This window comes from Heloderma suspectum, chromosome 6 (genome assembly GCF_057233095.1).
Source record: "Heloderma suspectum isolate Gila_16-S chromosome 6, 16-S_ref, whole genome shotgun sequence".
Classification (NCBI taxonomy): domain Eukaryota; kingdom Metazoa; phylum Chordata; class Lepidosauria; order Squamata; family Helodermatidae; genus Heloderma; species Heloderma suspectum.
This window is the reverse complement of record NC_139463.1, coordinates 21,899,499-21,914,595: the sequence shown is the minus strand read 5'-3', so window position 1 is coordinate 21,914,595 and position 15,097 is coordinate 21,899,499. Positions and strand designations below refer to the sequence as shown.

At 45.2% G+C, this 15,097-nt stretch overlaps 1 protein-coding gene across 1 annotated transcript in view; it reads right to left on the bottom strand.

The window, feature by feature from the left end:
- SRPRA (SRP receptor subunit alpha) overlaps nt 1-15,097 on the bottom strand; it is a 21,484-nt gene extending 6,387 nt beyond the window's left edge. The window contains exons 1-10 of the mRNA XM_084803742.1: nt 14,846-15,097; nt 11,429-11,512; nt 10,516-10,679; nt 9,374-9,534; nt 8,858-9,020; nt 7,365-7,518; nt 6,152-6,261; nt 3,879-3,997; nt 2,317-2,403; nt 24-196 (exon numbers count right to left, since the gene is read on the bottom strand). Of these exons, the coding sequence (XP_084659868.1) occupies nt 24-196; nt 2,317-2,403; nt 3,879-3,997; nt 6,152-6,261; nt 7,365-7,518; nt 8,858-9,020; nt 9,374-9,534; nt 10,516-10,679; nt 11,429-11,512; nt 14,846-14,971 (1,341 nt within the window). The 5' untranslated portion in view covers nt 14,972-15,097. The remainder of the gene's footprint in view (nt 1-23; nt 197-2,316; nt 2,404-3,878; nt 3,998-6,151; nt 6,262-7,364; nt 7,519-8,857; nt 9,021-9,373; nt 9,535-10,515; nt 10,680-11,428; nt 11,513-14,845) is intronic.

Here is a 15,097-nt window from a genome sequence, read left to right as displayed (position 1 = left end):
TATGCACAGGCCTTCTTAAGTACCTTGGCCAGGTTGGTTGACTTCCCGACTCCATTGACGCCACAAAAAGTGATGACATAAGGTCGGCGGTGGCGCTGGGCATCCATCACATCACGCAAGACATCCACGCGGCGCTGGGGCTGTAGGATCTGCACCAGGGACTCCTGAAGGGCCTGTTTCACAGTCGAGGTCACCGCTGGGAAATTGGAAGCAAACAATGGGTTCCAGATGGAGAGACCCAGTGAGGCTACTCCTTCCCGTTCAAGTCCCACCTTAAAACTCAGGAATGCATCCAAGGACACGGCAATTCAAACAGGCTCAATCCTGCTTGCTTTGCAGAGCTGGGGCTATGTCACTCGAAAGAGGGTCAGACTGGAACATTTTGACCAACCTTCCCAAACCTGGTATCCTCCAGATAGGTTGGACTGCAAGTCCCATCATTTCCAGCCAGCACAGGCATTGGCTGTGGAGGATGGGATTTGCAGTCCAACACATCTTGATGACACCAGGCTGGAGAAGATGGATTTGGACAATGAGACGCTCCCTTTTTTGTGAACATGACATCTCGCATTTTCCTTGGACATGCATCATCTCCCTGCTATCTACACCTGGCTTTTGTTCCTACCTATCCCTTTCCGGGAATCACCGACCCCACCAATCTATCCCTGTCAGCAGCTGGCTGTTCAGAGTTGTATCCAATGTTAGTCTAACTTGTCCCATTCATTTCAGTGGGTCTGCTCTAAGTGGGACTAACATTGGATACAACCCTCAGGGCTGGGTTGCACAACACAACAGGCTACCATGGATGATTTAACCCACGATGAGGCTGCGGCACGTGTGGCCACCATTTTGCATACCCAGCACCTGCTCAGGCATTATCATGTCAACCTGGCGAGCATGGGTTATACGAGGGTTAAACAACCCTCATATAACCCCAGAACAGGCCGTGGGTTATGCGAGTGTTGCTTAACCCTCACATATTCCACGCTCGCCGGGTTCGTACAACATGACAAGCCCCGAGTGGGGGGTTGGATATACAAAATGGCGCCCGCGGGCACCGTGGCTCATCATGAGTTACATGACCCACAACGAGCCACACTGTGTTGTGCAAACCATGTCTCGGAGTCCAATCCCCCACCTGTCCGATAGACAGGGCACCTCAGGACACATGGCCTGCTCAGATTTTCTGTCACCCTCACAGCCTCTCTTGCAAGCCATCACATTTCTGGAAGAACACTGCTTTTGCTTTAGTAATTTATTTATTTATACCCCACTTCTCTGCTCACAGGCACTTGAAGCAGCTTTGTGACATGAAAAGTAAAAAAACAAAACAGGTCCCCTACATCAAACACCTCTCTGCCTAAAATTCATTCTTGTAAGATTAAATTGCATCAACATTCCCTGACAATCTATCAGCCTTCTTTGAGGAACCTACAGAAAAGTCCCACACCTGAGTGCCAAGGATCTAAATTGTCCTTTACAAAACCCTGTGGAGTGTGCTTACATAGAGGTCTCCCACGCACTGGAGGCATCAAGAACTGCAGAGGATTAAGCATTCTTGCAGGCGAGCTGTTCTTCCCACCGAACAAATCCTGTTTGGGCTATTTCTTCCCCATCCCACCAGCATTACAAGTCACACATACCAACTAGAGACCATGCTAAGCAAGCAACAACATTCTGGCACAATCAACTGGAGAAAAAAAATAACAACAACAACTCACATTTGCACCCTGACCCTGAACACATTTAGTTGGAAGCAAGTCCCACTGAGTGAGGAATTTGCTTCCACAAGAGGGTGAAAAGTGGGGAGGAATAGATGGGTACAGGGTACCAACAAAGTATTATTGGGGTAAAATGAAGGCACAACCTGGTAACATTCTAGAAACACTGTACCTATAGTGGGCCTATGCACGTGCCCACCCAGTCCCCACCAACAGACATACAGAATTTTGTAACTGTATGCAAAACAAACATTGTTTTGCATGTGATGTTCTAGACTTCCACAATCCTTCCAACTCTTTTCAGGAGTAGAAAAATTGTGGGGAACAGGCACAGAAATGAACAGGTGGACTAGAGTACACTTGCATCCTATTTTATGGGTTACAAGGAGTACTGTAGATTCACCATGCTGTACACTTCTTTCCTGATGGGAGATTACGTGAACAGGTCCTTAAAAGTTCAGCAAAAGTCTAAATTAGGCTACTGAGACACAAAGATTCACTCTGGAATCTATGACTGTTTGGGCATATATCTGAGGAAAGGAATGTTACCTGATCACAGTATGGGTTCAGCTATTCAAAAAGAAAAGACACTTACTAGTAAAGGTGCCCATCACTTTGCCTTCCAGCTTCTTTGCAACAGATTCACACAGCTGGACAGCAATCTCAGCAGCAACATTTTTAGCTTTGGGAAGAAGGAAACAAACACAGCCAGTTAAGACAATAGTACTGCTAATTCACATTGTTTGGCTGGAGAAAGAAGAATGATTTGTTTATATGCTCCAAAGTGATTTGTGTGATAGCTGTCAGCTCACCTTCCCTTCAAGGAGTGGAAATGGTATTTTAAGCTCACAACTCTACTGGGTGGGTGAGGTTGGCAGTAAGTTGCTCACAGACACCCTGAAACCAGCTCAGAGGGATCTGGATCTGGCTTTCTCACATCCGAACCAAACCTCTGCCTCTTCTGCCTCCCGTGAAAGTCAGCTAGTCATCACTGGATTCTGAAATTCAGATACTCGTTGTGGGAAACACCTGGGCCCTATAGGTAGGCTGCTTAGAGCTCCAGAGAGCAAGAGTGGGGGCATTAATATAAGAAAATAAAAGGAAGAGACATCAAGTAACTGTAGAAGGCATTACTGATCCCATGAGAGAAGAAAAGGATCTCCAGCCATACACAATTCTTCTATCCTCCTGCTGTGAACCATCAGTAGCATTAAACCTCTATTATACTTGAGGCTGCTCATAGGTCTGTTAGGCCCCAATCTGAACAGCCAAGAAAAATCCACTTTAATCAGACTGATACTGAAGGTCTGAGGCCTCTACATCCCTCTTGATGGACAAGGCATTCTGGGTCTTGTAAAAAAAAAATACAGAAGCTTTTGAAATAAACCAGCTTGTATAAGGCATGGTGTGTGCGCTTAGACCTTCTGTGCTAGAGCACCTGCCTACAGAGTAGGCCATGCCCAACCTCCAGTGTGCCTGGATTGTAAGAGTGCCTATGATAGCCAAAAGGCTAATTCTGACAGCATGGAAAGCCAAAACCACACCTGGTATGCATTTCTGGACGGCACAACAAATTCACAGAAGAGAACTATGTTCTGAAAACAGGACAAAGAAGGAACATGATCCAATTTGGAATACATTTCATAATGACAGGAACTAGACATGCTGTAAAGCAGCCTTCCCCAACCTGGTGCCCTCCAGATGTATTAGACTGCAGCCCCCGTAATTCCCAGCTAGCATGGCATGCTGGCTGGGAATTATGGGAGTTGCAGTCCAATACATCTGGATGACACCAGGTTGGGGAAGGCTGCTGTAAACCATGGGTGGGCAACATGTAAGTCTCCAGAAGTTTTGGCCTACAATTCCCATCAGCCCTAGCCAGCACAGCCAATAGTGAGGGATGATGGGAGTTGGAGGCCAAAACATCCAGAGGGCCACAAGTTGCCCACCCCTGCTGTAAATTTTGCTTCCTTCTTTCCCTGTTGACCCCTCCCTCCACGTAGCCTTCAGAAACTACAGGGTCAGCTCTCCTGACCCTGTTCCGTAACATTCATAAACACCACTTAGTAGGAACTGCTGGAGTAGTGGGTAGTGTCTGATCCATCACCACCTTGTAGAGCCCCAGGTCAGCCTAGTTCAAGAGGAACCCAAACTTACTAATCAGGTGATCCTTCATCTTCTCCAGCACAGGGTCCATGTCCACTCTGGTTAAGCTTTTAGAGCCCACAAGGCCTTTCAGCATCCCAAACATGCCTCCAATGCCACCTTTCTTGGCACTGGGGACAGGAAGGCAGTGTCAGAACATCACTGGAGGAAATGTGGCAATTAAAGTATTTCAATCTAACTCATGCCCAAGCATTTTCAGAGAGAGAGACAAGACAGTGCTGCTTCAGAGCATTCCACGACTAATGGGTTTCTATTCATCAAAGAGGTGTGGAGTGAACAAGAGGTCCGAATTTATGACTGCATGGCCTGCAAAATGCAGCATGCCATCTCTTTGAATGCAACCTGTCCATCGGGGTGGGCTTGCAAAGAAGCTAAATGTGGCCATTTTAGCACTCCATAGTGCTAGAACTGCCATTTCTTCCCCAATTTGGGGGGGCGGGGTGCACAAATCCTCACCAAGGTTGACTGTAGAATCCCTGTCCAAATGTCTGGAGACGGTGAGTGGCTGGATGGGGAGGAATAAGCTGAAGCTGAACCCTGACAAGACTGAGGTACTTTTGGTGGGAGACAAGAGGAGGCTGGGGGATGTTGACCTGGTGTTGAATGGGGTACGGCTACCGTTGAAAGACCAGGTCCACAGCCTGGGGGTCATTTTGGACTCCCAGCTGTCCATGGAGGCTCAGGTGTCAGCTGTGAGCCGGACAGCGCTGTATCAACTCCATCTGATACGGCGGCTGCGCCCCTTCATTCCCAACCATCTGCTCCCATCGGTAGTACATGCCCTGGTCTCCTCTCGTTTAGACTACTGTAATGCGCTCTACGTGGGGTTACCCTTGAAGATGGTTCGGAAGCTGCAGCTGGTACAGAACGCGGCGGCTCGCCTGATTAAAGGCAACCGCCGGCAAGATCACATCACTCCAGTGCTGAAGGAGTTGCACTGGTTACCAGCTGTTTTCCGGGCCAAATTCAAGGTGTTGGTTTTGACCTTTAAAACCCTATATGGTTCCGGCCCAGCCTATCTTAAGGAGCGCCTCCAGCAGCACCAGACAGGACGCTTAACAAGATCAGCCTCGGATGGCCTTCTCTCTGTCCCATCAGCCAGGACAGCTAGACTGGTGGGGACGAGGGAGAGGGCTTTTTCTGTGGTGGCCCCCACTCTGTGGAACTCCCTCCCTAGGGAACTCCACCATGCCCCCTCTTTAATGAGCTTCCATCGTGCATTAAAAACGTGGTTGTTCAGGCAGGCATTTGGGGTGGATTAGGGTATTTTAGAAAACGTTGTTATTGCAGAATTTTATTGTTTTAAACTGTTTTATTATATGCTGTACATCACCCAGAGTGGCTGGGTGACCAGCCAGATGGGCGATTAATAAAGTTAATAATAAATAAACAAACAAACAAGTGGCCCTTATGGTGCTCACCCCTACTCTAGATGAACATCTGATAGCAGACATGGTAAAGAGAGGCCCTAAAGGACCATACTCAAGTGGCATATTTAAAACTCCCTTGCCAAACGTTATAGCAGCCTTCTCCAACCTGGTGTCCTCCAGATATGTTGGACTACAACTCCCATCACCCTCAACCAGCATGCCCAACAGGTAGGCTGGTTGGGATGATGGGAGTTGTAGACTAACATATCTGGAAGGCACTGGATTGAAGAAGGCTGTTCTACAGTGATGGATAGATTGATAAATTTATTCCAATCAAAGATCAGCATGATCTACAGTGATATGTAAAGCAAATCCAGAACATTGCATGAGAACAATGTGAAGGATCAAGAAGCGGTCAAGGTTTGCAGCCATGCAAAGCGTATGCATCTAAGCAGAGTCGTTTGCATGCCATATGTCTGTCTCACTTGGGTAGTACCTGGTCCAGAATGTATATTCTGTAGTGGTAGTAATAAGTAAGATAATAGAATATTTTTTGTTTACATACAACAGTGGAAACAAATTTGAACACAGAGGGCATGGAGATCAGATATTTGGTGGGATCAAGGGAAGGTTATCCAATCATTTCTAGCTTGCCTTTCTCCATAGCAAGATAGGTCAGACATTCAAGTGTATCAAGTGAGGAACTGAGCACATTCTGCATCTCTCCATCTTCTCTGACGGTTGCTACTTCTTGCTCTGATACCAAAGTTTGGGTTCCACAGGGAAAAACAGCTGCCAGGTTTTCTGGCACAAGAAGTACCCACATACCCATGGGTGTGAGTTACTTTACCACCTGGGAGATTAGATGGGCCCCAAGGGCCCCAGAGGCCTTACCTCGTGCTTGAGGAGTTCTGAGCCACCTTCTCCTCTTCTTCAGCTTCCTCTTCACTCTCATATTCAAGATCACGGAGATGGCCGGGCTCATGATCACGATCTCCAATTATCTGAATTGGGGGAGAAAAAGGCTGAGAATAAGTCTTAGACAGCTTCCTTATTGTGGCTCACTGCTCCAACAAACCCAGGCTGTGCTTGCCCGAACCAAAGGAAACAGCAGCAGTGACCTCTGTAAGGCAGGGGGAGAGCCTCTTTTAGTCTAGGGACTGGATTGGCCCTGAGTCAAGCGGCTCCTTGCACTGCTCGTGTCCCGATTGGGTCTCTTGCAAGCCCCAGCCGAGCAGTGCAGAGAATACCTAGCTAATCTTCAATCAGAGATAATATGGGGATTCCTCTCCTACTAGGACTAAGGGCTTTGAGAGAGTGAAGTGGCAGGGCCCACGGCAGCTGCTAAGCCCTCCACAGGCCCGACTGGGCCCCAGTGTGAGTTGGATTAGACCCATGCACTGGACACTGCCCTCTGTTGCTGTAAGAGTCATTCCAGAGGGAGTGGCCAAACTAAACACTTGGTTCATCGCGCACAGCAAAACTATAGCTATGCATGATATTTACCTTCTGTACGTGCACGCAGCCCTAATACAGATCAGGACCATGGCACTCTGGAAGGGGCGGGGGGAGGGAAGCCTTCATCCCACAACCATTTCTTCCCCAAACCCACTCACCCTGCAGAGGGTTTAAAAAAAAGAAAACAGTCCCCACTGGAGTCGTCGTCTTCTTCTTCTTCTTTTTTTTAACAGCCCCAGCATGGGTGTGGAATTTCAGGGGGAGGGAGGTTTAAACCCTCCCCACTCCCAGAGTGTCATGGTCCCAAACTGAAATGGGGTTGCGCACACTTACAAGGTACATACGTATCAACCATTATTTCAAGGATCTCATTGAGATAGGAGAGAAAGGGAGGAAGACAGAACGGGAACTCCGAAACTCCATCCATCTATCCAACAGCCCCATCTAGCCTCTCATATTTTGCACAACACTGCTCAGTCATTGGTTAGAAAACTATATCGGCTCTGGCAGCAAGCTCTACATTCAGAGCCCACTACAGAGCTGCCCTGGTAATCCCTGTTGGAGGATTAGAGAGGAATGTGACTCCAGCTCTGCAGAAACGCAGGCCTTAAGCAGAGCCACCAGGATGTCAAGAGTTTGGGGAGCTTACCATATCTGCATCATACTCCTCCATGGGACAAGTGTCTGCATTTCCATTGGTAGTGGAGTTACTATAATCAAGTACTTTGGCATTTGAGTTCCCCAGATCCCACACTCTGGGCTTCTTCCCCTTGTCTTTCTGAGCATCCTGCTTTGGGGACTTGCTAAGGAGGGCAGAAAAGAAGGCTCCATTAGATCAGAGAAAACAACATGATTCCTGCTCTGACTCATCTGCAGCAGTGAACAACAAACTTTACTGGGCTATTAAGACAACCACACTGAGCAAGACAGAGCCTCTGTGTTTTACGTTAAACTTTCCTTGCCCTGTCAGTCCAAAGAAATGTGATTCTCTAGAATCTTGTAAACCGCAAGGGGATTTTTCTTTTAAAAATGAAAAAGCAGCACAGACCGTTTCTGAAATAAATAAATAAAAATAAAATAATAGAACAGCCTTCCCCAAACAGGTGCCCTCAAGGTGTCTTGGACTACAGCTCCCACCATCCCCAAGCAGCATGGCTCTTGGATGGGGAAGATGGGAGGCTTTATTACAACACATCTGGAGGGCACTGGGTTGGGGAACACTGCTCTAGAAAGACAAACAGAACCCTGGTTTAATACACTCCCCGTAACACTCAGCCTGCCTCTGCCAGAATTCAGAATACCATGGCAAGGGTCATTCTAGTCTCCTCCTTGAAGCCCTGGCTCAAATTAAGTTTTGTCTTTTCTTTGTTTGCCTTTCAGTTCATTGCAAGGGCCTGTTCCTGGAATGGAGGCTGGCTCAAGAAGTTAATGCCTAGGTTCTCGGTGAAGTGGTAAACCTGTGTCTGGGCTATACCATGCAGACTGCAGGCAGAGACACAGACGATGACATTTTACTACTTCTGCAATTCTAATTTCAAGGCACATGCACCTCTGAGATGCTTTGCTGCAAAAGGGCTATTTTTACATGTCACAAAATTAGAGGGACTTCACAGAAGGGGAAAATGCCTACTCTTTTAAACCATGTGAACTTGCCACTTGGACTTCAGGCCAATTGGGCAGTATAGAAATGAAATGAAATAAATAAATACATAAATTGTATCCCTCCAGAGGAGGCAAGCAGTCAAAAGCTTCTCTCTCTCTCTCTCTCTCACACACACACACACACACACCAACCACACAGTATACACATGTACACATGTATTGATAGCGCACACATGCCTAAATAACACATGGTGTGCCCACTAATTTCATAAGACACAGCCCTAATGGGGTATATATACTCTTCACATTTACAAGACGACAACACAGTCAAGGCATTGAAAAGATCACCCAAAGTCACCCAGGAACTCTAGAGAAATGAATCAGCTCTTATTGCTAAAAGGTTATGGGAGCTCAGCATGATGTATCTTCAAGCTGAAGTTAGGCCAACATTAGCCATATCATGTATTTCACTCTTAGCAGATATGCCTGCAGTGGTGTGACCACCCAGCCTAGTCACACACAGTTACTGGCTGCACTTACTTGGACTTCTCTCCCCCCTTCATGCGCTTCCTGAAGAATTCTTCCCGGTTCTTCTGCAGGATCTCATCCTTGGTCAGTTCTTCCCTGTCCCCAGCTGCAACAGGAGGTTCCTGCTTAACTACAGGGGCTGCTTTGGGGACTGGGGCTGCTTCACCTCCTGGAGCTGAACAAAACATAATTGCTTTAACGGGACACCATGTTTTAAGACAGGAGTGGGCAACCTGTAGCCTTCGGCCTAATTTCATGTGGCCCTCAGCTATTTTCGATAGCCCTCTGAAAGTGATCAGTTTAAACCTTTGGCAAAAGAAATCCATCCTTTCCCCAGCAGCTGTCTGGATAGGAAAGGAGAAAGAGAGAGGAAGAAAGGGAATGAGGGAGAAAGGGAGGGGGGGGAGGGGGAGAGAGAGAGAGAGAGAGAGGGTGAGGGAGAGAGAGAAGATGCAGCTCCACCCACTCTGGGCTCTGGCTCAACTCACAGCTGGCATGCAGCCCCTGTCAAGACTACTCCTGACTCACCTTCTTTTTTGGAACCTTTATTTTTCTTATTCTTAGTTTTCTCTTTTGGTTTCTCTCCTCGAGTTTCTATCATAGATTTCACACTTTTTTTGGACTTCTCTGACTGTTCAAATGTCTTCATGGCAGTGGGAGCTTTGGCTTTACTACTCTCCTCTGCTTCCCTGGTTGCAAAGAGGAAATGGTTACACAATTGTGGTTGTTGATCAATATACTAAACATCATGTTTCCGGGTATGGAACTTGCTTCCCTAACTTTCTTCTACTAGTGAGTTTCTTGATCCTGACCTACATGGTTGCCACCTAAAGTTTTCCTTTTCAGAACTGAACACAAACTCATTTTATGACAATGTTGCCATATGATGACTTTCCCCTGCTGAAGTTTGTCTTTGAATTTGTCTTCTGTAGGGCCAGATTTAAATGCATTATGAAAAATGATAAAAACTTTCCTAAAACCATGGCTGAATCCACTAATCTGGACTAATCAGCATGTTTTCTAAATAATGTATTAAGCGCACTTTAAAAACACAACACAAAGAACGTAACACTCTGGTCTCCTTTGAGGGGACGACATTTGATGCTTCCATCTGTGGTTCACAAGCCACAGTATCCTGTTTCATCGAAATACAGCAACCTCTGGTTAGTGCAAACGATAGATAAGCAGAATATCAAACCAGTTTAATCCTGACTGATGGCCTTGTTTCTTAACTATGGCTAGCACAATTTTTTTTTCACATTCACACAAAATGAGAAAGGGCTGTTTGATATACATCACAAACAGAAGTTTCACTTTGCCTCCCCTCGCATCTAGAGGGGGTGGGCATTAAAGCCCAAAGACTGGAATGGCACATTTGCGTAATAAGTTGTCATTTGTTATGCCTGAATGTAGCTAAACTACTCTTCAAGGGCTGAGTCTTGTTTGAGTCGCACCTCTTGCTGTGTTCTAAGCGAAGTAGCTGCCCATGAAGAGTTTACTTGAGACCCACTGGGTTTTAAGTTTTTTTTAGGGTTTTTTTTTAAATCTGGTTTTCAAAAGACTTGTTTCCTGTACATGCTGAGATTCATGTTCTCTAATTTTCCATAATCACTAGCACAGTCGTCTTTTTCTAAAAAATAAATTGACCACTTAAGGGATTATTTCATTACCGTAGGAGACTTAAAAATTCTTCTTTAAAATCAAAGGTGCCATTGAGAATCCCAAGACTTCCCTTCTGCTGGAACTCATTTCGATATTTGTCTCTGAACTCCTTATGGACATCGTCTATCAACTTATCCACATAGGTTAAAGTCAGAATTTTCTGAAATCCAACCTGCAAAAAGAACAAGCATTATTATGAAAATGCAAAACCATCACATATCGAGAGTGTTCACACTCAACAACATGCAAACAATTTTGGCTTAATAAACTGCAATGTGAACAAGCTGCCATTAATAGCCCGCTCCCTCCCTCTTTTGCACAAGTGGGTAAACCAAGCAGGAAGAGATAGCTTCATGTGACATCCAAGCCTGGTGGTATGGTTAAGTGCTGCCAAAAAAGCCAGGATTTGTAAGCCAACAATAAACCCTGTTTTAAAAATGGCTCACAATCCTGGCTTGTTTCAGAGTACTTCACCATAAACTAGATGTCATATGTAGCCACTCCTCCCTAGTTTGTTCACCTCCTCATGTGACTGAACAAGTGGCATGCACTAGCACACAGCCTGATTACGTTGTGGTTTATTATGCCAGAACTTTTGGCGTAAAGCAGCCATTAGTAAGTTAAAAAGACACCGTCCCTCCATTGAGGGCTAGTTGCTCTTTCTAAACAGGTGAACGATCCAAAAACAAAGGATCATTTCTGAGATATTGCCATCATGATGAACTGTGATGCAAGACTGAGTAAGAAGCTCAGTTCTGTTCAGAATCTTCCAAATCACAGGAAACTATAGGAACAACCTCAGCAACAATGCACCAATGATGAGGGGAAGGTTCTCTATTTCTGAACACTATTTAATTTGCTACAGAGTACTTTCTTCCCATTTGAAGTACTTACTTATCTCATACAGAATCGCTCACTTACCACAAAGACAAGCTCAAATTGATTGTCCAGCTTGTATTTAAGCGTAAGGGCTTCATGGTTGAAAGAGTTATTGCCACCTCGCTCCTAAGAGAGGGAAAAATAGATTAGCAGGATCCACTGAGACACAATAAGACCTGCTTCATTTGCAGGGGGTCTGGAAAAAAATATTTGAAATACTATGAGGCAGCATTCAATCTTCAGGTGTCTGCACAACCAGGTACATTAGATTCCCCTGCCCCCAACCTACTTACAGGCATCTATTGTTTCAAGACACACAATGCAGACCACAATTAACTGTTACATTGGAATTCATCCAACACAGGCTTTCACAATATGGTTCAGGCTTTTGGCTATCCAGATTCAGTAGCCAACATATTGTCAGAGATTATCTACATTCAAATCCTGTAGCCCTACTTTTGTTGGTAGAACCCTTTAGGTAGCCTCAGTACAACATCTGTGAACAACCTGATTTCCTAGGAGTGACACAAAGGACATTAGCCTGTTTCTACAGAAACCAGACCAGGATCAAGGAATGTTCAATCTCAAGCATTTCTAGTTAAATGGGCTCCAGCGGCAAGTCTGAGAAAGACTTTTGCCCAAGATCCTGGAGAGCTACGATCAATCAAGACCAATTATGCTAGGCTACCTGAACCATTAGTCTGCCTCAATCTAAAATAGTTACATTTTCATCTAGTCACCTATCAATGCCATGCCTTCATGAACAAGCAGAAGCAAAGAGCCAAATAAAACACCAGCACCAAAAGAAGTGGATCTGGAGGTGGTGAAGTACTGCCTAAGTCCTGCACATGCCAGCAGGCTACATGGAACAAGATGACCACACCTGTTCAGGCAATTCTGAACAGCACTCAATGGGTCAGCATGAGTGCAGACACAAACCTATCCAACGAAACACAAAAGGATAATACTGCTAGGGAGGCGTTCTAAAATATGGAACAATTCTTTGACAATGCAGAACCATAATGGCACCCCAAGGCCGAGGCAAACTGAAAAAGTACCACCTTTCTGCTGAGAAAAGTCTTCTAAATACAAATGTAAAAAGAAAATAGGAAACAGTCTAATAATAAAAGTGTTCAGTCCTTGATCTAAAAGACCTGGGCTCAAGTATTATCTGCCTGAAACACACAGGGGAGAATTGGCCAAATGACCATCTTTCAGTCTCAAATCCTTTTCTTATATAAAAAGAGAAAGGAATAGGGTGGTGATGACTGCAAACCCATGTATGTTGAGAGTACATTTTTAAAAACCAATAAAAATCACGATTTACATTAAAAGCTATTTATCCTTTAGTGTCAGCCCAAAGAACAGACATTCACACTGTATTTTGAAAGCATTTATAATCACACATTTAATCTCTGGAACACAGCGACAGCAGCTGATGACTAATGATATAACTGAATCTTTAGAAGCTAGACAAATTATGGCTAATATACAGATACAAATCATGGAATTTCATGATCAGTTCATAAAAAATGTAGTTTCCTTTAAGGTGAAAGTCTGTGAGAAGAAACCAAGAACCCTATTTAAGCACGTTACTTACTTTGCAGCATTCAGTGCAGACACAGTCCCAAAGCAGAATAATGAGCCATTAGCCTGCCCTAAATAAGCCAGCTCTTGTGACCTGTTTAGAATCTTAAGGCTCACACCATGAACCATGACAAAGGATCAAAATGTCCCAATTACAAGATGATGCAATATCTGGGTGAACTATCAGCTCACCCTGCCTGCTCCGAACACTTATTGTTCAATGTGGAATCCAGTAGGGAGGTTCAGCTTTAAAAGGTGAATTATACAGTTTCATTCAATTTTATACAGTTGCATATGAAAACTGATAAGGGGTTACAGAAAGCATATGGAAACTGTTAAGTTGTAATGGCAGTTGGGGTGAAGGCACTATGAGATCCAAGACAGAAAGAATACAAGAGACGATATACTTTTTTTTTTCATAGTCCTCTGCCTTTTCACAGTATTTTCTGACCTTTATATCTTGCCTATTATAGACCACGAGCCTATGGAACAGGGAACTACTTTTTGTACAGGGTAATGAAAGCACTCATCCAAGGTCCTTGAGAATATAGCAGGTGCACCCACGGATACAGAACAAGCAGAGAAACATGATGCACCTGTGATTTTCCGAAATGAAAAACAGATGCTAAAAAACAGGAAACCTGCTAAAATAAGAAACAAGAGTCTTCCTGTTCAGCTGGCAATGCAACAGGAAGTCATCCTCTACATATTTCTGACTACAAAGAGCAGCAACTTGCATTTAGGTAAATGCTAAATTCCCCTGATGAACACAACTGAAAGGCATTGGGAATGACTTACGTAATAATTCTACTTTGACTCTTGAATCCTCCTTGCCAAAGTCAGTTGCCAGATCAAACCAAGCACAGCTTATTTTAAGGTTTTCTGTGTGTGTGTAACTGCCTGAAAGGTCATTTTCTTAGCCATATTAAATGTATTAGTTTTTAAGGTGCCACAAGACTCTTGGGTAAGTTCTACCTCTTTATGCTGCCATTCTAAATATACCTACTAGAGAGTAAATCCCTACTAAGTGTGTTTAGGACTTATGTTGGGGACGTATTTCTGAATAAGCATGCTTAAAGATGAACTTTTAGGCCGCAATCCTACACACCCTTGGAAGTACGCCCCACTGAAACCACTGGGGCTTTAATAACAACAACAACAACAACCTCGACCTACAATAACATATTGCAGCAATGGATGCTTCAGTTCAGGATTCCAGCCAGCCTCCTTTCCAGCATACTCCATCCCATTTCTCCTTCCAAGTTTTCCTTCCCACCCTCAAACAGTAAGTTAGCATTCCATATCCACCGAGTATGCTCAGTCCTCATTAGGCTGTTCACGGTTTCCCTGCCCCCACAGGATTTTTCTTCTTCGACAAATTTTGGGTCCCACGTAGTCCGCTGATACCTCCCTCCCATGCAAGGATGGTGTCATTTTGGCTACATAAGGATCCAGACTCAGAGAATAAGTTCGTTATTACGACAGCATACTCACAACTTCTACAGCGCTTTCAAGTGTTCAAGGCACTCCACATTCGTTTGCCTAGCAGTAACCCTTACAACAGCCCTGTAAGGTAGGTCAGTATTACTGTGCTCAACGTTACATCTGAATCAACCAGCCTAGGATTAGTTTACGGACTGTTTTATAGCTTTACGCTTCTGAGATTATTTTATTTTGAAGAAAGACCATTGCCTAGGCAGAACAATACAGGTGGGAAATGTGCCTGATTACAATGTAAGTGAAAGACGCTTTAAAACCTAAACTTGGGGGAGGGCAGGTTATCAGGGCGTAAATAGGTACAACGATTAATGAAAGAAGCGAGGGATGGCGTGTGAGGAGGGGGCCGGAGGAAGGGGGCGAGGGGGCTCTCACCTGGAGCAGGACCGAACGGATCAGCGCGTTCACAGGCGCAGTGCAGGCCGCCGCGGGGCCGCGCACGCCTTGGAAGCACCACAGCACGAGGCCGCCCTTGCTGAAGATGGTGAAGAAGTCGAGCATGGCGGAATCGGGGGGCTCGGGGCCGCGCCCCGGGGGAAAAGGGGGGAGACTGGGGGCAACGGGGTCGAAGACGCCGGGGAACCAGCCCGACTTCCTCACCCACGTCAGATTATTCTCTAACGGTAT